General features: G+C 42.6%; 1 protein-coding gene across 1 annotated transcript in view; it reads right to left on the bottom strand.

The window, feature by feature from the left end:
* LOC139468380 (exportin-6-like) overlaps nt 1-27219 on the bottom strand; it is a 53595-nt gene that overhangs the window by 9695 nt on the left and 16681 nt on the right. Inside the window, exons 11-23 of the mRNA XM_071250307.1 lie at nt 26611-26703; nt 25445-25674; nt 24873-24965; nt 22876-23026; nt 19031-19177; nt 17843-18032; nt 16782-16937; nt 14755-14869; nt 12099-12158; nt 10696-10807; nt 4250-4405; nt 2899-2997; nt 196-426 (exon numbers count right to left, since the gene is read on the bottom strand). Coding sequence (XP_071106408.1) covers nt 196-426; nt 2899-2997; nt 4250-4405; nt 10696-10807; nt 12099-12158; nt 14755-14869; nt 16782-16937; nt 17843-18032; nt 19031-19177; nt 22876-23026; nt 24873-24965; nt 25445-25674; nt 26611-26703 — 1833 coding nt within the window. The remainder of the gene's footprint in view (nt 1-195; nt 427-2898; nt 2998-4249; nt 4406-10695; nt 10808-12098; nt 12159-14754; nt 14870-16781; nt 16938-17842; nt 18033-19030; nt 19178-22875; nt 23027-24872; nt 24966-25444; nt 25675-26610; nt 26704-27219) is intronic.

Below are 27219 nucleotides of genomic sequence, written 5' to 3'. Positions count from 1 at the left end.
CTTACCGAGTCCGAGCTATCGGCCAGGTCACACATTGTGACGATCACACGTTAGTCGGTACTAGGGGACTGTTGTGAACCCCTACGGTATCCCAACTTACCGAGTCCGAGCTATCGGCCAGGTCACACATTGTGACGATCACACGTTAGTCGGTACTAGGGGACTGTTGTGAACCCCTACGGTATCCCAACTTACCGTGTCCATCTTGAAGTTGTGAGCCAGCACAGTCTTCTGGTTGTCATCCAGGCCCTCCATGTTGGTGAGGAATTGGGGCAGGTAGGTGGAGTAGAAGCCATCAAAGTCGATGGACGCCATGTTGTACACGGTGATGACGATCTCCTCCTGCAGCAGGTCATGTGACTTCTGCACCAGCACCTGGATCAGCACGTTCAGGAACTGACACAGCATCATCTCCATGAAGATTTTCTGAGGATTGACGAAACAATGTGTAGGTAGTCTTGACAATGACATAAAATTGTAATGACTAATGCAGTGAAGGGTCAAGAGACACCAGGACATTCATGTGGAAGCTCCTTTCCTTTTCCTACCTCCTTTCTCTTGTATACTACTCAAAAGAAGTTAAGGATCACCCGAATATTTCATATTACTGCAGGTAATCTCTCATTTCAGGGCAGATTAACAATAGTAATATGAAAGAATCGATGATCCTTAACTTCTTTTGAGTAGTATACTTGCAATACGGTCACAAAAACACGGTTCAAACAACAGCACGCAAATATTCTTACGATACATGAGCGAGAGTAATTTTTAACAAGAGGACAATGTTGGCAATAAGGAAGAGAATATATACTCCGAAATGTTGTGTTCCTCAATAATAAAGAAGTTGACATCCATAAATTCTCTTCCTTATGTGTATCACTTCTTAATGTCAGCAACTTCAAAAACACCTTTCTGAGAAGTACATCTGATTTGCAGTCGTTGGAAAACCCGTGTTAAATATTGGTATTATTGTAGTATTTAAATCAATAGTGATGAGTGGAATGATATCTCTCAATACCCGCTTGTCAAAACTGTCTGTCTTTTCTTTCTTCTTTGGATTTGGAATGCCCCCCCCTTGCTTCGTCATCTGCAGATTTGTAACACTAATCAGGGGAGATAATTCGGAATAAAGTCCTTTGAGAAATGCTAGTAGCATGCAATGTTCTTTTTGTGAAGGGTGTTTCTCTTTTAAAAAACATGACACCTCACGAATCATATCATGTTGTCCTTTGACAGCATGTCTCCATTGTCTGTTCTAACCCCACACTACAAGGCCATGCCAAGGGATGCAAAATAACATGATAACCAACTTCTGTTGTGTGATTGTGTGTTTAATGGAAAATAATGGTGAAATCCGGGTGCAAAAATGATGGTTGACAGACCATAGGTCAAAGTTGTTGCCATGGAAACTTGAAAACATTTGCTTCGGAAATCCCATATCAACTATATCAAAAGGCACCAGTTCACCACTAGACCTATCAATGTACCAACTTTAGTAAAGAAATATTGTATGGTTTTCAAGATCTGCTCTGGGAACTAGCATTACCACCATTTTCAGCCAAAGCAAAAGTTGCAAAAACTCAAAAAATATTTTTTGGCAAAATCCCAAATTATCAAAAGGCACCAGTTCACCACTAGACCTACGATTTATAAACCAAGTTTTGTGAAGAAATATTGTACGGTGTTCAAGATCTGCTCCAGAAACAACATCTTTCACAGAGTGAAACACGGACGGTCAGTGGCCATTTTAAAACGCATTGTGGGGAATAATTAAACCTGCATCAGCAATCTTGATGCTTTTCGCGGTGAATATGTTACATGATTAATATAACAAGAAGACAGCCTTATTACTATGCCCCACCACGAGACACATTAGAAGTTTGTTTGTTCACATAGTAGTGAACATAAACAATAAAAAAATAAAGCCTTAAGAAGAGATAGGCACTTGGGCTGCTTTTTATCTTTAGAAAACAAAGAGAGAACAACATCCCCCGCATGAATTTTTTTAACGAGTTTATATTTTCTTTGCATTTTTCATGAAGCTCCGTAAAACAGGGGCAGTAACTCTGTCAAAATTAGTCGAAATGAAACGGGACTGCGATATGCGTATCATCAACATGTCGACATCTTGTGTGTAGAGTGTCAGGGATATTCTCTGGAAACTGTAGGAGTTGATTTCACAAGCTTAGTACCCTCTGTGGGACAGACAGACGGACGGACAGACGGACGGACAGACGGACTGCACCACGACATAATCCCCCTTCAGCCATTCTGGCCCGGCGGGGGATAAAAATGATTAAATGTGAAATTTATACACACAAATGGCCCTTTCTCTGGAAATAATAACTCAGTCTTGATGAGTATCTCTCTCCAGTGCACAAATAACATCAATCAAAGGCCATAACTCTGTAAACAATTAATTGATGGGACCAACTTTCGAACTCAGTCTTGACAAGTATCTCTTAGATCATGTAGATAAGCACACAAACTTTCATTCATAAAACCTCAGTAGTTTCTGAGAAACCTGTCCCCACTTCACGTAGTATGTACCAATCTGAAAATCATGGAGCAAGGGCCATAACTCTGTAGACACTTAATTTACGGCATCAATTTTTGTACTCATTTGAGAACTCCGTTCCAATTTCCCCTGCCCTACCTCATGGCGGGGGATAATAAGTGGTTGATATTGTGATCAGCGTCTGTTTGGGTAAGATGACAAGCAATCAACAGTCACCAAGCTTGACTACACAGTACAATTAGGTCACCTCTTATGACCAGCAGGAGTGTGCTTGGGGCGTCTTCTAACCTGTGTTCCCATGGGGATAGAATGATCTAATCATACTGTTCATTTCGTCCACATGTGCTACAAAGTCAATCCCACATTGAACCGTCACTCACCTTATGATACAGTTTCCATTTGGAGTTGAGGCTTTCTAATGATTCGAGGTTCTGTTTAAATATTGCAATATCAGGCTGAAGGAATGACTGTCCATATGACTGAAAGAGAAACCAGATACACACCTCAACTCATCAAATACATCATCTCAAATCTTGAAGACAAGACATTTGGCCCAGAACTCACATATAGCTCATACTGAGTTGTATAGTCACAGAGTCATACAATGTTGTACAGTCATACAGAGTTGTACAGAATCATACAGTCATACAATGTTGCACAGAATCATAGTCATACAATGTTGTACAGTCATACAGAGTTGTACAGAATCATACAGACATACAATGTTGCACAGAATCATAGTCATACCAATGTTGTACTGTCATACAAAGTTGTACAGAATGATAGTCATACAATGTTGTACAATCATACAGAGTTGTATAGAATCATAGTCATACAATGTTGTACAGTCATGCAGTGTTGTATAGAATCATAGTCATACAAATGTTGTACAGAATCATACAGACATACAATGTTGTACTGAGTCATACAGAGGTGTATAGAATCATAGTCATACAATGTTGTACAGTCATACAGAGTTGTATACAATCATAGTCATACAATGATGTACAGTCATACAGAGTTGAATAGAATCATAGTCATACAATGATGTACAGTCATACAGAGTTGTATAGAATGATAGTCATACAAAATCATACAGACATGAGACAATGGACTTGGAAAGTTACAGATGAACACAAAGGGACTGAGTCTGTTTATAAAGCAACTTTAAAAGAGGCATGAATAGGTTGGATTTAACAAAGATGTTGACTTAGTTAACAATGTTTTAGGTATATCACAAAGTGTTAGCTTGATGTGGGAGGAGAGCCCAGCTGAAGAAGGCAGTGGAAGATAAGTGTTTGTTTGCCGCACTCAGCAATTTTCCAGCTATATGACGGCGGTCTGTAAATAATCGAGTCTGGACCAGACAATCCAGTGATTGACATCATGAGCATCGATCCACGCAATTGGGATTGATGACATGCATCAAACAAGTCAGCAAGCCTGACCACCCGATCCCGTTAGTCGCCTTTTACGACAAGCATAGTCGCCTTTTATGGCAAGCATGGGTTGCTGAAAACCTATTCTACCCCGCATCTTCACGGGTATATAAGTGAAGCAGACAAGCATGGGAAAGGTCTCGACAAACCAAGGACTATCATACTCAGGGCAAACCTTGGAGACGAACCCACAATCAGTGGAGTTTGGCAGGACCTTAGACCACTGGGCCATCATTTTCAAATTTAAAACAAAAGGAAAAGCTGAGAGACAATCCCGCCACTCCCGTCCTACCTGCATAATAGTCGTGAACTGGGGACCGTTCTCCACATGCTCCGACTGGCTGTTGAGAGTCGACATGACTGACCCCTTGAAGAAGTAGCGCCAGTTGTTCATCATCAGCTCATGTAGCAGCTCGTATAATACTGACTTGATGTCGGGGGCAGGTCTCTGGAAGGACATGCAACATGGAAGACTAGCAACACCTACATTATCATTTTAACATCTTAATTGTTGTACACTGTTGTATGTGTCTGCAGCAAAGGTTTGTTGTACACTGTTGAATGTGTCTGCAGCAAAGGTTTGTTTGTATGCTGGTGTATGTCTGCAGCAAAGGTTTGTTGTACACTGTTGAATGTGTCAGTTTGCAAAGGTTTGTTGTACACTGTTGAATGTGTCTGTAGCAAAGGTTTGTTGTACACTGTTGTATGTGTCTGTAGCAAAGGTGTGTTGTACACTGTTGTATGTGTCTGCAGCAAAGGTTTGTTGTACACTGTTGTATGTGTCTGCAGCAAAGGTTTGTTGTACACTGTTGTATGTGTCTGTTTGCAAAGGTTTGTTGTCAACTGTTGTATGTGTCTGCAGCAAAGGTTTGTTGTACACTGTTGTATGTGTCTGCAGCAAAGGTTTGTTGTACACTGTTGTATGTGTCTGCAGCAAAGGTTTGTTGTACACTGTTGTATGTGTCTGCAGCAAAGGTTTGTTGTACACTGTTGTATGTGTCTGTTTGCAAAGGTTTGTTGTACACTGTTGTATGTGTCTGCAGCAAAGGTTTGTTGTACACTGTTGTATGTGTCTGCAGCAAAGGTTTGTTGTACACTGTTGTATGTGTCTGCAGCAAAGGTTTGTTGTACACTGTTGTATGTGTCTGCAGCAAAGGTTTGTTGTACACTGTTGTATGTGTCTGTTTGCAAAGGTGTGTTGTACACTGCTGTATGTGTCTGTTTGCAAAGGTGTGTTGTACACTGTTGTATGTGTCTGTAGCAAAGGTTTGTTGTACACTGTTGAGTGTGTCTGTTTGCAAAGGTTTGTTGTACACTGTTGTATGTGTCTGCAGCAAAGGTTTGTTGTACACTGTTGTATGTGTCTGCAGCAAAGGTTTGTTGTACACTATTGTATGTGTCTGCAGCAAAGGTTTGTTGTACACTGTTGTATGTGTCTGTTTGCAAAGGTGTGTTGTACACTGCTGTATGTGTCTGTTTGCAAAGGTGTGTTGTACACTGTTGTATGTGTCTGTAGCAAAGGTGTGTTGTACACTGTTGTATGTGTCTGCAGCAAAGGTTTGTTGTACACTGTTGTATGTGTCTGCAGCAAAGGTTTGTTGTACACTGTTGTATGTGTCTGCAGCAAAGGTTTGTTGTACACTGTTGTATGTGTCTGCAGCAAAGGTTTGTTGTACACTGTTGTATGTGTCTGTTTGCAAAGGTGTGTTGTACACTGTTGTATGTGTCTGTTTGCAAAGGTGTGTTGTACACTGCTGTATGTGTCTGTTTGCAAAGGTGTGTTGTACACTGTTGTATGTGTCTGTAGCAAAGGTGTGTTGTACACTGTTGTATGTGTCTGCAGCAAAGGTTTGTTGTACACTGTTGTATGTGTCTGCAGCAAAGGTTTGTTGTACACTGTTGTATGTGTCTGCAGCAAAGGTGTGTTGTACACTGTTGTATGTGTCTGTAGCAAAGGTTTGTTGTACACTGTTGTATGTGTCTGCAGCAAAGGTTTGTTGTACACTGTTGTATGTGTCTGCAGCAAAGGTTTGTTGTACACTGTTGTATGTGTCTGCAAAGGTTTGTTGTACACTGTTGTATGTGTCTGTTTGCAAAGGTTTGTTGTCAACTGTTGTATGTGTCTGTTTGCAAAGGTTTGTTGCACACTGTTGTATGTGTCTGCAGCAAAGGTTTGTTGTACACTGTTGTATGTGTCTGCAGCAAAGGTGTGTTGTACACTGCTGTATGTGTCTGTTTGCAAAGGTGTGTTGTACACTGTTGTATGTGTCTGTAGCAAAGGTGTGTTGTACACTGTTGTATGTGTCTGCAGCAAAGGTGTGTTGTACACTGCTGTATGTGTCTGTTTGCAAAGGTGTGTTGTACACTGTTGTATGTGTCTGTAGCAAAGGTGTGTTGTACACTGTTGTATGTGTCTGCAGCAAAGGTTTGTTGTACACTGTTGTATGTGTCTGCAGCAAAGGTTTGTTGTACACTGTTGTATGTGTCTGCAGCAAAGGTTTGTTGTACACTGTTGTATGTGTCTGTTTGCAAAGGTTTGTTGTCAACTGTTGTATGTGTCTGTTTGCAAAGGTTTGTTGTCAACTGTTGTATGTGTCTGTTTGCAAAGGTTTGTTGCACACTGTTGTATGTGTCTGCAGCAAAGGTTTGTTGTACACTGTTGTATGTGTCTGCAGCAAAGGTTTGTTGTACACTGTTGTATGTGTCTGTTTGCAAAGGTTTGTTGTACACTGTTGTATGTGTCTGCAGCAAAGGTTTGTTGTACACTGTTGTATGTGTCTGCAGCAAAGGTTTGTTGTACACTGTTGTATGTGTCTGCAGCAAAGGTTTGTTGTACACTGTTGTATGTGTCTGTTTGCAAAGGTTTGTTGTCAACTGTTGTATGTGTCTGTTTGCAAAGGTTTGTTGTCAACTGTTGTATGTGTCTGTTTGCAAAGGTTTGTTGCACACTGTTGTATGTGTCTGCAGCAAAGGTTTGTTGTACACTGTTGTATGTGTCTGCAGCAAAGGTTTGTTGTACACTGTTGTATGTGTCTGTTTGCAAAGGTTTGTTGTACACTGTTGTATGTGTCTGCAGCAAAGGTTTGTTGTACACTGTTGTATGTGTCTGCAGCAAAGGTTTGTTGTACACTGTTGTATGTGTCTGCAGCAAAGGTTTGTTGTACACTGTTGTATGTGTCTGTTTGCAAAGGTTTGTTGTCAACTGTTGTATGTGTCTGTTTGCAAAGGTTTGTTGTCAACTGTTGTATGTGTCTGTTTGCAAAGGTTTGTTGCACACTGTTGTATGTGTCTGCAGCAAAGGTTTGTTGTACACTGTTGTATGTGTCTGCAGCAAAGGTTTGTTGTACACTGTTGTATGTGTCTGTTTGCAAAGGTTTGTTGTACACTGTTGTATGTGTCTGCAGCAAAGGTTTGTTGTACACTGTTGAGTGTGTCTGTTTGCAAAGGTTTGTTGTACACTTGTAAGAGGGGTACACAAAGTAAGTGATCTAGACTACCAGCTGTCAGACTTTCATTTTGTGGAAGCCCCGGTGGCTAAGTGGGTGAGATGGCTGACTTTGTGTGCTGGTGATTAGGTGCCCTACTCTGGAAGTGTGGGTTCAAATTCTGGATGGGACTCAACCCCCAAAAGTACTAGAATTCCAACTATTACATTTGTTACACTGTTACATGTGTCTGAAGAAACGTTCCCCTTATTGCTTGTTCTGTGAATGGGACTCCCTTTTGAACCCGTAAACCTTGACAAAGTGTTAAGATATACTGTAAATCTGGAACGTATGGCAAGCACGAAAGTACTGCAAAAACTGCAGGTGAGATGCACTGGCAATAGTTTCACAACATAGCTATTTTTGCAGACCAACAACGAACAAAAAATGTAAGGAGGCATATTTCTCATATTCACTTCTACACATTATGAAACCAGCCATCACATGTAACAAATGTCATATTTGGGATAACACTTTCTTAGTAAAGTACAGATTCTAGTACTGATTTGCCTAAATAACACTGACTAGTCCAGGCAGATACTGGCTAGTCGATGCAGTTAGCTAAACACACTACTCCAACCCCCCTTGTCAACTGAAACAACACATGCATCTAGTTTAAAAATCACTGACTGACACTAGGTTCCCGTTTCATCACACCGCTTCCTACTTTAAAGCTCTGCACGCTAATGGCGAACCCATTCGACAGAGGTGTCACTTCCTGTGCATCTGATGTCGAACCTATTCGACAGGTGGATAGCATAACGACACCCCAAAATAAAACTCGCCATATCTATTTACCAAGAAGGCTTTGCGTAACATTTAAATTACGTATGACATGCTTAAATGCTCAGTTTGCTCAATATCAAAACTTTCAGTAATTTATTTAGCTCAAAGAAAATATCGCGATTTAAAAAGTTTCGGCCAAACTTCTCGGCACACAACTACCAAAAACCGGCCATTGTTGACTTTTGGCACTTCAAGTTGTTCGGCATGCACGCCGATATTTTTTTTATAATTTCATCATTTTGTCCTATTCGATCATAATTTTTTGTTTGCTGACGAAAGGAAAACACTCATGTTCCTTAATTTCTAAAAAGTATCAACTTTCAGTGTAACTAATTGTAAACAAAAACAATCTGAATCGTAACATCATCGATTGGATGGAACTTGTACGATCATGGCAACGGCGGTAAACAAACAACTCCACATGCATAGTTATCCCGTTAAACTATTACAATCATTTTGTTACATCTAACTTAATTTTCTAGAATTATTGACACGCATGTATAAATCTTTGTAAAAAATCATTTTTAAAAAGTTTGCAAATGATTTCGTTTGATAAACTTCCAGACACATTGACAAGCCGACAAACGTCAGTGACACGTTTGGGCGTGGCCTAACTCGCGATTTGTTGAATTGAACAAAGTTAACAAACACTGTGAAAAATGACAAATATTGGACGATACGCAAAATCTGAACTGATTTACATTCTAGGTAAACCATTCAATAGCAAAATAATGCAGTTTAGGAGAAATAATCAAAATACTTGCAATTTTAGCTATCATTTCTGAAACCGGAAGCACGTACCGCAGGTGACACATGGAAGCAATATATGCAAAAGTTGGTAAGATATCATAAAGAAATTCCGAAATAGATTCAAATTCAAAAGAAAATACATAATTTACTCACCTTCAATAACGCAATTCAGGTAAGTACAAGAAAATTTACAAATTTTGTGTTCGCTTTGGTCTTAACCTTGGTATGATTGAAAACATCGAGATATTTTTACATAGTACTGTGTAGTTTTCTATCAGGAATAAATGTGCAAAATATTTCTTCAATTGGACTCTGTATAATGAATCACCAACTGTTTGAAATCACCCACCCTCTTTACAGTGCCTTATGCTAAAATTTATCCAGCAGGCAGGGGTAAGAAGTGTGAAAATAATTCAGCAGGCTAAAGGTTAAACAAGATTTATCAGGAGATGACATATCCCCCCAATCTGATGCAATTCAGATATGGAGTTTGGCAACTCATTCCCCACTTTTGGTTCATTGCCATTGGATACCTTCAGTTAATGCTGTTCAGTATTTTTCAATATTCCAAATCATCAAAAGGCACAAGTTTGCCCTGAGACTGATCTTTATAGCAAGATTCATCAAGAAATATTCAACGGATAAGGAGTTCTGCTCTGGAAAACAGACAGGACAGATGGATGGACAAGCTGATCGCTACATTGAAAAACTGGGGGATAAAAATAACGTGTGCAATAGTAGCTTTGATCTTTGATAATCTTAACAGGGTGTAGCCAATCTTTCCTGATGCAGTTAAGGCTAATGTTAGCCACTCACAATAATTTATGGTGAAAACTCTCTAGATTTACAGTACACAAGTATTTGAGGAAGAAATGTATATACAAATATTTGAGGGAGAAACGTACCTGTGCTATTATAGGGTAGATCTTCTCCAGACATATACTGAGTATTTGAGGGAGGAATGTATCGGTGATATTATAGGGTAGATCTGCTCCAGACATATACTAAGTATTTGAGGGAGGAATGTATCGGTGCTATTATAGGGTAGATCTGCTCCAGGCATATACTGAGTATTTGAGGGAGAAACATACCGGTGCTATTATAGGGTAGATCTGCTCCAGACATATACTGAGTATTTGAGGGAGGAATGTACTGGTGCTATTATAGGATAGATCTGCTCCAGACATATACTGAGTATTTGAGGGAGGAACGTACCGGTGCTATTATAGGGTAGATCTGCTCCAGACATATACTGAGTATTTGAGGGAGGAACGTACCGGTGCTATTATAGGGTAGATCTGCTCCAGATATACACAAGCATTTGAGGGAGAAACATACCGGTGCTATTATAGGGTAGATCTGCTCCAGACATATACTGAGTATTTGAGGGAGGAATGTACCGGTGCTATTATAGGGTAGATCTGCTCCAGATATACACAAGCATTTGAGGGAGAAACATACCGGTGCTATCATAGGGTAGATCTGCTCCAGACATATACTGAGTATTTGAGGGAGGAATGTACCGGTGCTATTATAGGGTAGATCTGCTCCAGATATACACAAGCATTTGAGGGAGAAACATACCGGTGCTATTATAGGGTAGATCTGCTCCAGACATATACTGAATATTTGAGGGAGGAATGTACTTGTTCTTTTATAGGGTAGATCTTCTCCAGACATATACATGATATACTGAGTATTTGAGGGAGGAACGTACCGGTGCTATTATAGGGTAGATCTGCTCCAGACATATACTGAGTATTTGAGGGAGAAAGGACTTGAAGGAAGAACCGGGTTCCTGGACAATGAGCTGAAGGATTTTCAAAAACCTGCAAACAAACAAATGAACGTGAGTTAACAGCTGACCTAATACTTGTATAAGAAGGTCCAAGCACTACAGTCACTTCACATCAAAACACTTCAGATTAGTCAGTGAGTTGGGTTTAACGCCGCTTTTAACATTATTCAAGTTATATCGCGGCGTGTCAGCTTAATGTGGGTGAGGTGAAATGGGGTTTAACGTCGCGTCCAAGATTATTGCACTTATATAGCGACATGCATGCACGTGTATGTGTGTGTGTGGCTGCTTGTACTAGTCCGGACTGATGCCGATTTATAGTGCTAGCTCACTGAGATACCATGCCGCAGTTTAACATGAATACCCCACTCAGACACAGTATACTGACTCCGAGCCGACCAGTCCTTGTTTTAGCCCCTTAATGCCGAGCGCCAGACAGGGTAACAACAAGTACAATCTTTTAACGTCTTTTTGTATGACGCGGCCCGGGATCGAACCCTGGACCTTCCGCTCTCCGGGCGGACGCTCTACCACAAGACCACGGAGGCGGTCCAGCTTAATGTGGGAGGAAAGCCCGAAATGATGCAGGTCTCAGACATTTACCACTTCGGTGAAACCCACGAGCACAGGTATGGTGAGGACAAACCTAGAAACCTAATCGAGGCGAACCGGGATTCGAACCCACAATCATAGGTTTTTGGCGTGCCCTGGGGACGCAACTCTGCACAGCGAATCACGGCGGCTTAGACGACTGGGTCACCCGTGCCCCCCACTTCAGATTATCACCAGTGTGTCATGTACTATTCTGAGACACAATGCTGTACGGACATTGTTATCCTCCTTCTCTCCTGGAGAGTACAGGAGCAGACGTGTTGCTTATTGTCAAGAATCTCCTCATGCAATTCATTTCATCCACTACTGTGAACAAATGACACTTTCCTATTTGAATGTGAAATCCCTGCAGCCATCTGGTTCATTGTGAGGTGACATGGGGTTTAATCAAGAAATAAACAACAAGTGGGAGATGTTTATCGTACAATAACACACAGCTGTTTATTCTCCCTGCAGTGTGTTATTGTACGATAAATGAATGGGCTTCACACATTGTGCCCATGTCGGGAATCAAACCCGGGTCATCGGCATGACGAGCGAACACTTAAACCACAAGGGCACCTGACCATACCCCTTTGGCAACACAAAGCCAGATGATCGAACGACAGACCTTCCGCTCTCCAGGCAGGCGTTCTACCCACTACATCACGGAGGCGGTTCCATCTGGTTGGAGGACAATCATATCCCCATTTGTATCACATGACTCTTACTTTTCTATGACTCTGAATCCTGTTGAGCTTTCTTGGCTTATTGTCTCAGCAAGTTGTTCCCTGCACAAACATACAACTACAACTGGAAACACAGCAAAGTGTAACTTTTACATATTACACACCATTACAAACAAATATAGACATATGTTCACTGTAGAAATTTAGCGATAAGACATGAGGACGAAAAACATTTTCTTAAAATGAAAAACTACAGAACTATGCTGTTAACATTTGCTTTGCTTTTGTAAGGCTTAAAAAAATAAAAGAATTGGTTCTCAGGCAATGGGTTTTGAAAATATAGTGCAGGTGAGCGGTGTGTTTTGGTTTTTTGTTGTTGTTTAAACTAGTATGTAACCAAATACCAAACAGTTGTGTACAATCAACCTGTGAAAGGGCCGGACTACATAAATGAATTCCTTGATGAGTAAAATACCGGAATACATTTGACTACTGTTGAACTTGGAATATTTAAGTATTTTTTAGGTTTTTTAAAAAATGGAAATAAAAATGAAACATGTGGCAAACTTAATGATGATGCGGGCGGTGTATGACAACAAAGACTATGTATTTTTTAGCCCAATAACTTTAGAAAAGGGCATTTGTTAGCTGATTAGCCAAGTTTACCATTAAATACTTCATAAAGAGAAGACCCTATAAACATTGACTAAAACCAATAACTATCAATTATTACCATGACTACTGCTCACAACATCTGTGCCACGGACTAGGGATGTCATCGTACATCACGATATTGATGTATTAGTACATTTTAATGTAAATGCTGTACCGATACAAATTTATGAATATCGATACTTAAGTAGTAATACCGTAATTGCCACAGAAACGTTTACATTTATAGGGAATCAGAGTATTCCCCTTACTTATATACTTATCCTGACACAACACTAGGCAATATTCCTTCTTGCTTTGATCACATAACAGTGTAGAACATTGTGAACAACAACAATCACCGGAACACCCCCTCCGACCACCTCGCTCCCAGCATGCCCCTGTACTACTCATCACTGTTTCCTTCATCGCCCGTAGTGAACGGACATGTTTGCTTCCACTCCCCATTTATGGATTGGATTCGATCATTTTGGTTTGAATTGAATATCTCCCTATGTACATTCACCTACGGATCAATAGCAGTTTGATACATTGATACTAAAATTTCTGATCAATGCAGCCACACCAGGGCCCCACTATATTATGTGGTTGATTTGTTTTTTGTTTATGCCGCACTCAGCAATATTCCAGCTATATGACGGCGGTCTGTAAATAATCGAGTCTGGACCAGACAATCCAGTGATTGACATCATGAGCATCGATCCATGCAATTGGGATACGATGACATGCATCAACCAAGTCAGCGAGCCTGACCACCCGATCCCGTTAGTCGCCATTTACAACAAGCATAGTCACCTTTTATGGCAAGCATGGGTTGCTGAAGACCTATTCTACCCCGGAATCTTCATGGGTCCTGTATTATGTGATGTTTATTACCCTGGCTTGTCATATGTAAGGAGCTAGGTGCCCTATGGTTAATATATCACTATGATGAAGGGAGTTGACTACCTGGAGAAAAGGTTCATGAAGGTCTTTATTGCTTGTTCTGTGCAAGGAGCTAGGTGCCCTATGGTTAATATATCACTATGATGAAGGGAGTTGACTACCTGGAGAAAAGGTTCATGAAGGTCCTTATTGCTTGTTCTGTGCAAGGAGCTAGGTGCCCTATGGTTAATATATCACTATGATGAAGGGAGTTGACTACCTGGAGAAAAGGTTCATGAAGGTCCTTATTGCTTGTCATGTGTAAGGAGCTAGGTGCCCTATGGTTAATATATCACTATGATGAAGGGAGTTGACTACCTGGAGAAAAGGTTCATGAAGGTCCTTATTGCTTGTTCTGTGCAAGGAGCTAGGTGCCCTATGGTTAATATATCACTATGATGAAGGGAGTTGACTACCTGGAGAAAAGGTTCATGAAGGTCCTTATTGCTTGTTCTGTGCAAGGAGCTAGGTGCCCTATGGTTAATATATCACTATGATGAAGGGAGTTGACTACCTGGAGAAAAGGTTCATGAAGGTCTTTATTGCTTGTTCTGTGCAAGGAGCTAGGTGCCCTATGGTTAATATATCTCTATGATGAAGGGAGTTGACTACCTGGAGAAAAGGTTCATGAAGGTCCTTATTGCTTGTTCTGTGCAAGGAGCTAGGTGCCCTATGGTTAATATATCACTATGATGAAGGGAGTTGACTACCTGGAGAAAAGGTTCATGAAGGTCTTTATTGCTTGTTCTGTGCAAGGAGCTAGGTGCCCTATGGTTAATATATCTCTATGATGAAGGGAGTTGACTACCTGGAGAAAAGGTTCATGAAGGTCTTTATTGCTTGTTCTGTGCAAGGAGCTAGGTGCCCTACGGTTAATATATCACTATGATGAAGGGAGTTGACTACCTGGAGAAAAGGTTCATGAAGGTCCTTATTGCTTGTTCTGTGCAAGGAGCTAGGTGCCCTATGGTTAATATATCACTATGATGAAGGGAGTTGACTACCTGGAGAAAAGGTTCATGAAGGTCCTTATTGCTTGTTCTGTGCAAGGAGCTAGGTGCCCTATGGTTAATATATCACTATGATGAAGGGAGTTGACTACCTGGAGAAAAGGTTCATGAAGGTCCTTATTGCTTGTTCCGTGAAAGGGACTCCCATTTGAACCCGTAAACCTTGAAAAAGTGCTAGGAAGAAACTCATAATGTCATCGACTACATCTGCAAGAAAAAACAGACAGGGTAAACACATGACAATAGATGATGTTTATTTGTTTGTTTGTTTGTTGTTTAACGATTCACTCAGCAAGAGTCCAGCTATATGACGGTGGTCTGTAAATAATTGCATCTGGACCAGACAATTCAGTGATTGACCTAAAGAGCATCGTTCCATGCAACTGGTATACGATGACATGCATCAACCAAGTCAGGGAGCCTGAACACCCGATCCTGTTAGTCGCCGCTTATGACAAGCATGGGTTGCTGAAAACCAATTCTAACCCAGATCTTCACGAATACAATGATGCACAACACAATCTTGGTCAAGAGTACAATAGTACAACCACCTGGTGACGCATTGTAACCCCTAGTCAAGTCCGAAAACAAATACTGTATTCAACGTAATAAGCACCCTGCTCTAATAAGCGCCCACGGCGATATTTGCTAATATATTGGCTAGTGAACAATCTCAATTAGCACCCCTTCCAATTGATTAATGTACACAAGACTTATCTATTTGTGTATAATACGCGTTCGTATTATATGCACCCTTAATTATGGGCAATTAAATCCTGGAAAAATATATCTGTCGTATATAAACATTTCAGGCTGTCAGCATAAACCAAGAAATTTACGATCTTTCAACTCAAAATAATATTCTAATAAGAGCCCCCTATTTATAATTTTGAGAGCGCCCTGTGCGCTTATTACGTCGAATACAGTACATAGGGTACTAGGGTCCTTTTCCACGTCAGAATGCCCACAGCGAGCTAAAGGTGCTGGGGACCTATTCTGTCCAGGAATCCCCACAGGGAGCTAAAGGTGCTGGGGACCTATTCTGTCCAGGAATCCCCACAGGGAGACAAGCTAAAGGTGCTGGGGACCTATTCTGTCCAGGAATCCCCACAGGGAGACAAGCTAAAGGTGCTGGGGACCTATTCTGTCCAGGAATCTCCACAGGGAGACAAGCTAAAGGTGCTGGGGACCTATTCTGTACAGGAATCTCCACAGGGAGACAAGCTAAAGGTGCTGGGGACCCATCTGTCCAGGAATCCCCACAGGGAGACAAGCTAAAGGTGCTGGGGACCTATTCTGTACAGGAATCTCCACAGGGAGACAAGCTAAAGGTGCTGGGGACCTATTCTGTCCAGGAATCCCCACAGGGAGACAAGCTAAAGGTGCTGGGGACCTATTCTGTCCAGGAATCTCCACAGGGAGACAAGCTAAAGGTGCTGGGGACCTATTCTGTACAGGAATCTCCACAGGGAGACAAGCTAAAGGTGCTGGGGACCCATCTGTCCAGGAATCCCCACAGGGAGACAAGCTAAAGGTGCTGGGGACCTATTCTGTACAGGAATCTCCACAGGGAGACAAGCTAAAGGTGCTGGGGACCTATTCTGTCCAGGAATCCCCACAGGGAGACAAGCTAAAGGTGCTGAGGACCTATTCTGTCCAGGAATCTCCACAGGGAGACAAGCTAAAGGTGCTGGGGACCTATTCTGTACAGGAATCTCCACAGGGAGACAAGCTAAAGGTGCTGAGGACCTATTCTGTCCAGGAATCTCCACAGGGAGACAAGCTAAAGGTGCTGGGGACCTATTCTGTGCAGGAATCTCCACAGGGAGACAAGCTAAAGGTGCTGGGGACCTATTCAGTCCAGGAATCTCCACAGGGAGACAAGCTAAAGGTGCTGGGGACGTATTCTGTCCAGGAATCCCCACAGGGAGACAAGCTAAAGGTGCTGAGGACGTATTCTGTCCAGGAATCCCCACAGGGAGACCAACATGGGGTGCTGGGGACATAGCACATAGCATAGGTATTCCCACATGAAGAGAAGCAGGGGTTGCTGGGGACCTATTCTGCCTCGGAACACTATGGGGTCACAATGAATAAAGATTATTTCAAAGCCACTGACCTGTCTGTTGTATATATATGGGGAAGATAGTAAGTGTCATCTGTATAGACTCCTGGAGCGACTGGTAGCAGATCTGTTTGGATTTCACCACCTCTCCAGCTAAAGATTCGATCAAGTCCTGCATGATCTGCAACGTTACCCTGATGACAGGCTTGACTGGAAGGGAGGAAGGTAGTAATGGTTACCCTGCCTAACTAGGCTGGAGTTATGGAGTTATATTTTGCTTTTGAGTCTATGCATAGTCCAATCAAAATCACGTAGCAAAATCGACATTCAGTTCATCAACTGACGTGCACATTTTGGTCGATTGCAGGATTTGCAAAGCATGTGTACAGTTGAGAGATATTTTCCAAATCTGTTCATGTTTTTATGGTGCTCACGTGATTAGATACACTTTGCAAAGAAAGACACGTTTTATTACAGTATAGATCTTAATTATCGATCAGATCATCTTCACTGGGCGACACCATTTTATTTGAAGCAAATGCAAGTAATATGAGAGGTGGAATCTGATTGGTCAATAGGAGGGATAAAGAAGGGACATAACTCGTAATAGCCTTGGGTGGCGCTACGATCGAGCCCAAAAATGCTACCCTAATTCGGCAAGTGGTAGAAACTGGACTTTACAGTCCGTTAACTCCCTTTGCTTCGGAAAGATGCACATTCAACAATGTATGCAAAGTTGTTATATTTGTAGGAATAATGGCAATAACGGAAACAGTACATGTATAACGCCTGAGAATCATAAGATAAATGCTGCAAACCTATCAGCCAATGAAAACAGTTGTCACCTCTGCACCGGCCCAAATAGGTTTGTTTTGGGAGCCAATTACAGAGCGTGTGATTTCAGTTCTTTCACTTGGACATTTAAATACCTTCTACGAATATTAGGAAGTGTTCTCTCTCTCAGAAATTGACTAAATGTATTCAGAGAAATTGATATTCACAAAACAATTTGCAATTATTTTTTTTCACTTTATTTGCCCTTTAATAAGTGTAACAATGAGCAGATTCATTCCGACGAGTGTGAACAGACGAGAGGAGGAAGTCCAGGGACTTACGTTCTTGCTGTAGAACTTTATTGTCGGCCAGGTCCGCCATTGTTTTGACCTGAATATAGCGTGCGGTGAGAGACTGTATAAAACTCTGATGATGTGAAGCTCTGTTGGCCCAGTCCTGCTCCAGCTCTGGTAATCCCGGCCAGGGCAGCAACAGATAGTGGGACAACGACCGGCACATCAGCAGCTGGATCTGTCAACACACACAACACCACTGCTGCAAGCCACAGACATGCTTTCCTTCGTTCTTATAACTTATATCCAAATACGACTGGGGTGACATTGAAATCGTTTGAATTTCAACAGTGTAACAGCAGACTGTTAGTAGTTTCAAGACCAACAATAGAAATTTCTCATAAGCGGTGAGGTGAAATAGGGTTTAATGGTGCGTCTAGGATTATTGCACTTATATCGCCATATGTGTGTGTGTGTATGTGTGTGTGTGTGTGTGCGTGCGTGCGTGCGTGCGTGCGTGCGTGCGTGCGTGCGTGCGTGCGTGCGTGCGTGAGTGTATGTGTATGTGTGTCTGTCTGTCTGTCTGTCTGTCTGCATGTCTGTCTGTCTGCATGTACTAGTCCAGACTGATGCCGATTCAAAGTGCTAGCCCACTGAGATACCATGCCCCAGTTTAACATGAATACCCCACTCAGACACAGTATACTGACTCCAAGCCGACCAGTCCTTGTTCAAGCCCCTTAATACCAAGCACCAGGGAGGGTAACAACAAGTACCATCTTTTAACGTTTTTTGGTTGAACCTCGGACCTTCCACTCTCCGGGCAGACACTCTACCACTAGGCCATGGAGACGGGCTTCTCATAAGCAGTAATAATTGACGCTATTTATTGTTTGAACAAAATAGATATGGAGTTCCCTAAAAGAAACACATCTGCAAGAGCCAGTGCTAGATCATGAAGTATTCGATGGTGTGGTATGTTTTCAATAACATAGAGAAAATATTTAGTAGCAGCATTCATTCCTAAACATGCACACATTTTCTGGAGGCAGTAGTTTCACATGCAGTTTTAAGTTTTTATATGAACAGGATGCAGGATTTTGCGCCTGGTGCATCTCTGATCCATAATATCGATTACATCAAGTAGCAAAGATATTAGTAATCAACATGACATGAGTGACGTGAAGGCTCCTTGACCGGCCATGTTGTATGTGTGACAGGGTTGGGGCAACGTACCTCCTGCTTGAGTGACGTGAAGACTCCTCGACTGGCCATGTTGTACAGGGTCTGCATGCTGGGGAGCTGGATGAGGAAAGAGGGTCTCACTGTGGTGGCCATGGACAGAAACAGGTGGGCTGCAGAGTGAGCCACTCTCTCTGGAACCTAAACCAGGATCAGAGTCAATCATAAATACATAACTTCAATCAAATTCGGAATTTCAGCATCTATTCATATTGAGGTGTTTTCAAGGAAGAGGCCCCTTGACTTCCATTTCTTCAGTGGCTATACATACCACTATGCACTTCCAGAAACATGGCCTTCAGTGGCCATACATACCACTGTGCACTTCCAGAAACATGGCCTTCAGTGGCCATACATACCACTGTGCACTTCCAGGAACATGGCCTTAAGTGGCCAAACATACCACTGTGCACTTCCAGGAAAATGACCTTCAGTGGCCAAACATACCACTGTGCACTTCCAGGAAGATGACCTTTAGTGGCCAAACATACCACTATGCACTTCCAGGAAGATGACCTTCAGTGGCCAAACATACCACTATGCACTTCCAGGAAGATGACCTTCAGTGGCCAAACATACCACTGTGCACTTCCAGGAACATGGCCATCAGTGGCCATACATACCACTATGCACTTCCAGGAAGATGGCCTTCAGTGGCCAAACATACCACTGTGCACTTCCAGGAAGATGACCTTCAGTGGCCAAACATACCACTATGCACTTCCAGGAAGATGACCTTCAGTGGCCAAACATACCACTATGCACTTCCAGGAAGATGACCTTCAGTGGCCATACATACCACTGTGTACTTCCAGGAAGATGTCCTTTAGTGGCCAAACATACCACTATGCACTTCCAGGAAGATGGCCTTCAGTGGCCAAACATACCACTGTGCACTTCCAGGAAGATGGCCTTCAGTGGCCATACATACCACTGTGCACTTCCAGGAACATGGCCTTCAGTGGCCATACATACCACTGTGCACTTCCAGGAAGATGACCTTCAGTGGCCAAACATACCACTGTGCACTTCCAGGAAGATGGCCTTCAGTGGCCATACATACCACTGTGCACTTCCAGGAAGATGGCCTTCAGTGGCAATACATACCACTGTGCACTTCCAGGAACATGGCCTTCAGTGGCCATACATACCACTGTACACTTCCAGGAAGATGACCTTCAGTGGCCAAACATACCACTGTGCACTTCCAGGAAGATGACCTTCAGTGGCCATACATACCACTGTGCACTTCCAGGAACATGGCCTTCAGTGGCCATACATACCACTGTGCACTTCCAGGAAGATGACCTTCAGTGGCCATACATACCACTGTGCACTTCCAGGAACATGGCCTTCAGTGGCCATACATACCACTGTGCACTTCCAGGAAGATGGCCTTCAGTGGCCATACATACCACTGTGCACTTCCAGGAAGATGACCTTCAGTGGCCATACATACCACTGTGCACTTCCAGGAAGATGACCTTCAGTGGCCATACATACCACTGTGCACTTCCAGGAACATGGCCTTCAGTGGCCATACATACCACTGTGCACTTCCAGGAAGATGACCTTCAGTGGCCATACATACCACTGTGCACTTCCAGGAACATGACCTTCAGTGGCCATACATACCACTGTGCACTTCCAGGAACATGACCTTCAGTGGCCATACATACCACTGTGCACTTCCAGGAACATGACCTTCAGTGGCCATACATACCACTATGCACTTCCAGGAAGATGGCCTTCAGTGGCCAAACATACCACTGTGCACTTCCAGGAAGATGACCTTCAGTGGCCAAACATACCACTATGCACTTCCAGGAAGATGACCTTCAGTGGCCAAACATACCACTATGCACTTCCAGGAAGATGACCTTCAGTGGCCATACATACCACTGTGTACTTCCAGGAAGATGTCCTTTAGTGGCCAAACATACCACTATGCACTTCCAGGAAGATGGCCTTCAGTGGCCAAACATACCACTGTGCACTTCCAGGAAGATGGCCTTCAGTGGCCATACATACCACTGTGCACTTCCAGGAACATGGCCTTCAGTGGCCATACATACCACTGTGCACTTCCAGGAAGATGACCTTCAGTGGCCAAACATACCACTGTGCACTTCCAGGAAGATGGCCTTCAGTGGCCATACATACCACTGTGCACTTCCAGGAAGATGGCCTTCAGTGGCAATACATACCACTGTGCACTTCCAGGAACATGGCCTTCAGTGGCCATACATACCACTGTACACTTCCAGGAAGATGACCTTCAGTGGCCAAACATACCACTGTGCACTTCCAGGAACATGACCTTCAGTGGCCATACATACCACTGTGCACTTCCAGGAACATGGTCTTCAGTGGCCATACATACCACTGTGCACTTCCAGGAAGATGACCTTCAGTGGCCATACATACCACTGTGCACTTCCAGGAACATGGCCTTCAGTGGCAATACATACCACTGTGCACTTCCAGGAACATGGCCTTCAGTGGCCATACATACCACTGTGCACTTCCAGGAAGATGACCTTCAGTGGCCATACATACCACTGTGCACTTCCAGGAACATGACCTTCAGTGGCCATACATACCACTGTGCACTTCCAGGAAGATGACCTTCAGTGGCCATACATACCACTGTGCACTTCCAGGAAGATGACCTTCAGTGGCCATACATAACACTGTGCACTTCCAGGAAGATGACCTTAGTGGCCATACATACCACTGTGCACTTCCAGGAAGATGACCTTCAAGACCATGACCTTACTCAAGACAATTTCTTAAAATGCAAGATGACTGACTCATAATTGTACAGTGAGTGAGTGAGTGAGTATGGTTTTACGCAGTATTCCATCAATATCACATCGGGGGACACCAGAAATAGCTTCACACATAGTGCCCATTTTGGAAATCCGGGTCTTCGGCGTGACGAGTGAACGCTTAACCACAAGGCTACCCCACCGCCCCCATTCATGTACAAGAACAGATGCAAAAGTAACTGGCACCAAAAGATACAACTGGGATATGCAGCTGAATTTGAAACATTTACTGGCCTGACCAGTGCTAACATACAAGGAAATCCCCTTGAAAGTTTGAAATTCTACCTCCAGGATGATTTAACAACTGACTCAGGCTAGCTGTGATACAACCAACTTTCATAGACATAACCTCATAGACAGCCTTGACCTTGATACAGATGCCACAACCATCCAACCACTTGTTGAAGTAGGATTTCAAAATATCATGCAAACAAAGTTTGTCTGTTGAGGTAACCATGCCTACGAAACTGACAATAATTAACCATGTTTGACGAAACCCTTAATACTGACTTAACTTGACGAAACCTTTTAAAGGAAGGGCCCCATCCTAGAGAAGGCATATACTTTCTTAGTGATAAGATTTTAAAAACCTTTTGTGAAAGTGTAACCACAAATTTATTCATAAAGAATTTTCCATCTCACTACCTTAACCTTTGACCTTTCATCACCAGACCCTGAAAGGATATCTCCTAATGTCAATAAGCTTTTCATAATAAAATTCACTGGTGGCCACAGTCAAACTGACACAAAAGCTTCGAACAATGACCCTTTATTATTTAGTAACATGGGCACCAGTCATGTGATCGATGCTCATGATATGATTCACTGGATTGTCTGGTCCAGACTTGATTATTTACAGACCACCGTCATATAGCTGGAATATTGCTGAGTGTGGCATTAAACAACAAACCAACCAACCAACATGTGACACCAGGCAGGAAAAGGGCCACTTAAGCTATAAGTATTTCAAATCAATCTGAAAATTTGATATTTAGAAATTTGGCGAACCTCCTTATTTATTAGTGGTGCAACTGCATCAATAAGCTTGACGATGAGGTTGTAGAGCTTCTCTTTCTCCTGATTGGTTCGTTGAGACACTCCGTACAGTTGAGCTAACCAATGAGCATAGGCCTTGGTGGCTGCCATCGCCTGAGCATGACTGAAAGGAGGGAAAACAAATATATTTCTCAGACTAAAAATATCAGTTATACTTATCCTGACCCATACTATTGCTTATCTCAGCACACTTCCGAACTGTGTTCCTGGAAAACAGAAAAAAACAGCTCACCCGAATGCACCCCAGGTCTGTGCATGCGTACCAGAAACACGTGATCAAGCCAGTATATAGTCACTCTCTCTTTTCCCTTACGAAACACAGGAGGAGGGGACTGCTGAGTGGGAACTATAGCCTTGGAGTCAGGATAAGTATAAATGATATTTTTACTCTAAAATATACACATTTTACCTTACCCTGACTCATACTATTGCTTGAATCCAACGGAAGGTGGTGGGTTCCACCTGTGTGCCTGGTTCAGGTCGAGATCTGTTCTAATAACCCCCTCTAAAAAAACCCTCATAAACTCAACTCAATCGTTTTCACTCAAGCTCTGAATAACGCAGTAAAACGGGAACATGGACTCTCAGTCATTGGTTAAGGGACAATAACCTGACGTCAGTATGTCTGAATGATAACAGGGAAGTATTCTGTAGGGAGGTCTATCTTCTAGTAGGTACTGTACGTTGTTGCGTGACCAGTTATTGTCCAAATTAGTGAATTCCAGCAACATTTTGTGTGGAGCAGTCTCTGTGATTAGTGAAGAGGTTGTCCAATCTCCAGAAACAACCTGCCATGATCGTCAGAATGGAGCAGTTGCTGCATGAACCTCTGAGGCTGCATGAAGGTCGAAGCCTGCATGAAGGTCTGCGGCTGCGGGAGGACAAGTCCAACATGTGCAGCTGCAGCTGCTTCTGCGAAGATAGTGGTGTAACCACTGTTAGAGACTGCGAGGAGGTAGTCGTCTGTGTGCAAACTTCAGAGACCCTTCCACGAACCCCTTCATGGATGAGACAGCAATTCGGCTTCTCGGTGGTGATCACATTAGCGTAGATGTATTTCCTCTTACTCGATGAGACAGAGGAAGAAGTCTTCTTTGCCAAGGATCAGAAGAAACAGCAGAAGATTTCTTCTTCAATCTAGTGGAACACTTCTGCTGCCAAGGGAAGAAACTGTAGGGCTGACTGGTTGGATCTGTGGAGAGGGAGGCTCATAAAGAACTTCCTCTCTGAAGTCAGACTCCCTATCTTGCTCTCATGAAAGTGTAGTGACAGTGTCTCTGATGAGGATGATGCAGAACGAGACGACTCCCTCTCCTTACAGTCCATCTTCTTCCTCTGTATTATGAACAGGTACTGTGCAAATTCTTCTTCGCAGAAACTTCTCGTCTTGTCTGTTGTGCAGTGTTGAGGGATGCAGGACGAACAGATGGGGATCTCAATCTTAATTCTTAGATATCATGAATAAAGAATGATAGAAGAAGAAATAATTTTATGAAAAAAGGTTAATTTTTAATAGGATTACATGGATTACAAAGCTCAGGAAATTTTTCCCCAACCAATGCAAAAATAAGAGAGTGACAAGTATACTGGCTTGGTCACATGTTTCCAGTGTGATAGCGCAGACAAAAGGTGGATTTGGTGAGTTGTTTTTTCTGTTCTCCGAGAACAGAGTTCAGGAAGTTTCCACTACCTTCCAGAAATGAGTTGAGATCAGCAATAGCGTGAGTCAGGATAAGGTAAAACGCAGTAAGTCAGGATAAGGTAAAACGCAGTTAATTTGATATCAACCTTACACAATACAGTGTGAACAAACACCACATCATAAACATCATGTTCTTGATTCCCACAGTGTTACATGTCATGATACATACGTTTCCATCAGTTTTCAATAACAAAGTAGGACCTCTATATCAACTATTCGTGAGCAAGTTTTTCCATGTAATACTGACACTTGAATGAAGTCTGGTTGAAGCACAGACTGCGCTACCGACGTCACTTCAAAGAGCTTGTGTTTACTTCCATACGTCACTGTCTCCACCAGTCTGAAAACAGGAAAAAGGTCTGTGCATATTAGATTTGCTAACCCAACCACTTGATCTAAAAGTACGTAGAGTGAGTGAGTATGGTTATATGCCACTTTTAACAATATTCCAGCAATATCACAGCGGGGGACACCAGAAATGGGCTTCACACAAAAACAAAGACTGATTTGGTTTGTTGTTTAACGCTGCACTCAGCAATATTCCAGCTATATGACATCAGTCTGTAAATAATCGAGTCTGGACCAGACAATTCAGTGATTAATATCATAAGCATCGATCCACGCAATTGGGATCGATGGCATGTATCAACCATGTCAGGGGGTCTGACCACCTGATCCCGTTAGTCGCCTCTTACAACAAGCATCACTGATGTGGCAACGTGTCATAAGAATAGGGCAATCACAGAAACTGCATCCCACTGCTTCAGTACCACATGATCAAGAGTTTGTAAAGATGAAAACCAAGAAGGATATGTTTACTTGTCAACCAGAACTTGTGCAATGGTGTATCTCTCGGCAAACTTCTCCCCAATAAAATGATCTGCCAATCTCCCAAGTGCCTGCAGAAGGGATGACAGATCTCTCAGTGTGCAATGAAGTCTCCGACACTCGTTCTCGCCGGTGATGTTGAGCCGACGCCCCTGCATGCCGTTAATCACGCACGTCTCCAGCCCCATGTACACATTCATATAATCCTTGAAAGGCTCCCACTGAAAGTTGTGAATGAACACCCACACGTATACGTCTCTTCAAACTTGCAACGGAATCGCAATCTGACAACTGAATGACTGAACTATTTCTGAGCATTGAGAGACTTACATACACTCTAATTAAAAAGACTAAACATACATATACAGTAAACTACGTTCATAACGAACACGCTTATAATCTGATAATGAACTGACGGATAAAACGAACATATTTTTTGGTCCCGGCCATTTGCTGTTTATTTGCTGTACATATGCTGTATATCATGGTATATATGCTTATAAAGAAACAACGATTATAACAAACTAATATCAATGGTCAGTGCATGGTATAAGGTGAGGTGAGCATGGTGAGGTGAAATTGGGTTTAACGTCGCGTCCAAGTTTATTGCACTTATATAGCGACGTGCATGCACGTGTGTGTGTGTGGCTGCTTGTACTAGTCCGGACTGATGCCGATTTATAGTGCTAGCTCACTGAGATACCACGCCGCAGTTTAACATGAATACCCCACTCAGACACAGTATACTGACTCCGAGCCGACCAGTCCTTGTTTTAGCCCCTAAATGCCGAGCGCCAGACAGGGTAACAACAAGTACCATCTTTTAACATCTTTTGGTATGGCACAGTCGGGGATCGAACCCCGGACCTTCCGCTCTCCGGGCGGACGCTCTACCACTAGACCACGGAGGCTGTCTCGTGCATGGTATAAACCCCTGAGAGTGTAAATGAGAATGTCTGTCAATATTGCATCTACTTGATATAAACATGATAAAGGCCATCTTGATCTCACAGTTTCTCCTGAGCAATAATATGTCCAAATCAAATAAAGCCAAGAACATAAGACTACCAAGTGTCATCTATGTTATCTGAGCATGTATGGACATAAGTTGCTATATTTCTGTTATTTAATGTTGAATCAGAGAAACATGAACTCACTATAAGCTGGAATGTCTCCGCTGTGAGGAGTTCAGCAACTTTGGCTATTACTTCTAGACACTGACGAAGGAAGTGCTGCCACTCTGTCTCCGACTGAAATGACAAGGACACACAAGACTTGTCATTCTCATGTTTCATGGTTATCCTTCATCAATGCATTTAACAACTTCCTACTGCCTAAAGTATTTGCAAAGAAAAACGTGAAGGATATGTTTATTTGTCAAGTGAGAGACCCCAAGCAAGAGAGCTACCTGACTTTAAAAGTCCAGTTTCCATCCTTGCTGAGTGACTGTTACTTAACAAAACTGTCGCCATTACTTCAATAATATCACCATGTGTAAGTTTTTTTTGTCTGTTTGTTGTTTAACGCCGCACTCAGCAATATTCCAGCTATATGACAGCGGTCTGTAAAATAATCGAGCCTGGACCAGACAACCCAGTGATTGACATCATGAGCATCGATCTACGCGATTGGGATATGATGTTTCAACCAAGTCAGCAAGCCTGACCCCTCAATCCCGTTAGTTGCCACTTAGGACATTCTTAGTCGCCTGTTACTGCAAGCATGGGTTACTGAAGACCTATTCGGCCCCAAATCTCCACGGGAAG

The sequence above is a fragment of the Haliotis cracherodii genome, unplaced genomic scaffold, assembly GCF_022045235.1.
Source record: "Haliotis cracherodii isolate W230 unplaced genomic scaffold, xgHalCrac1.p SCAF_2, whole genome shotgun sequence".
In the NCBI taxonomy this organism is placed as follows: domain Eukaryota; kingdom Metazoa; phylum Mollusca; class Gastropoda; order Lepetellida; family Haliotidae; genus Haliotis; species Haliotis cracherodii.
Note: the sequence above shows the minus strand (reverse complement) of the source record. Positions and strands in the feature narration are given on the sequence as shown.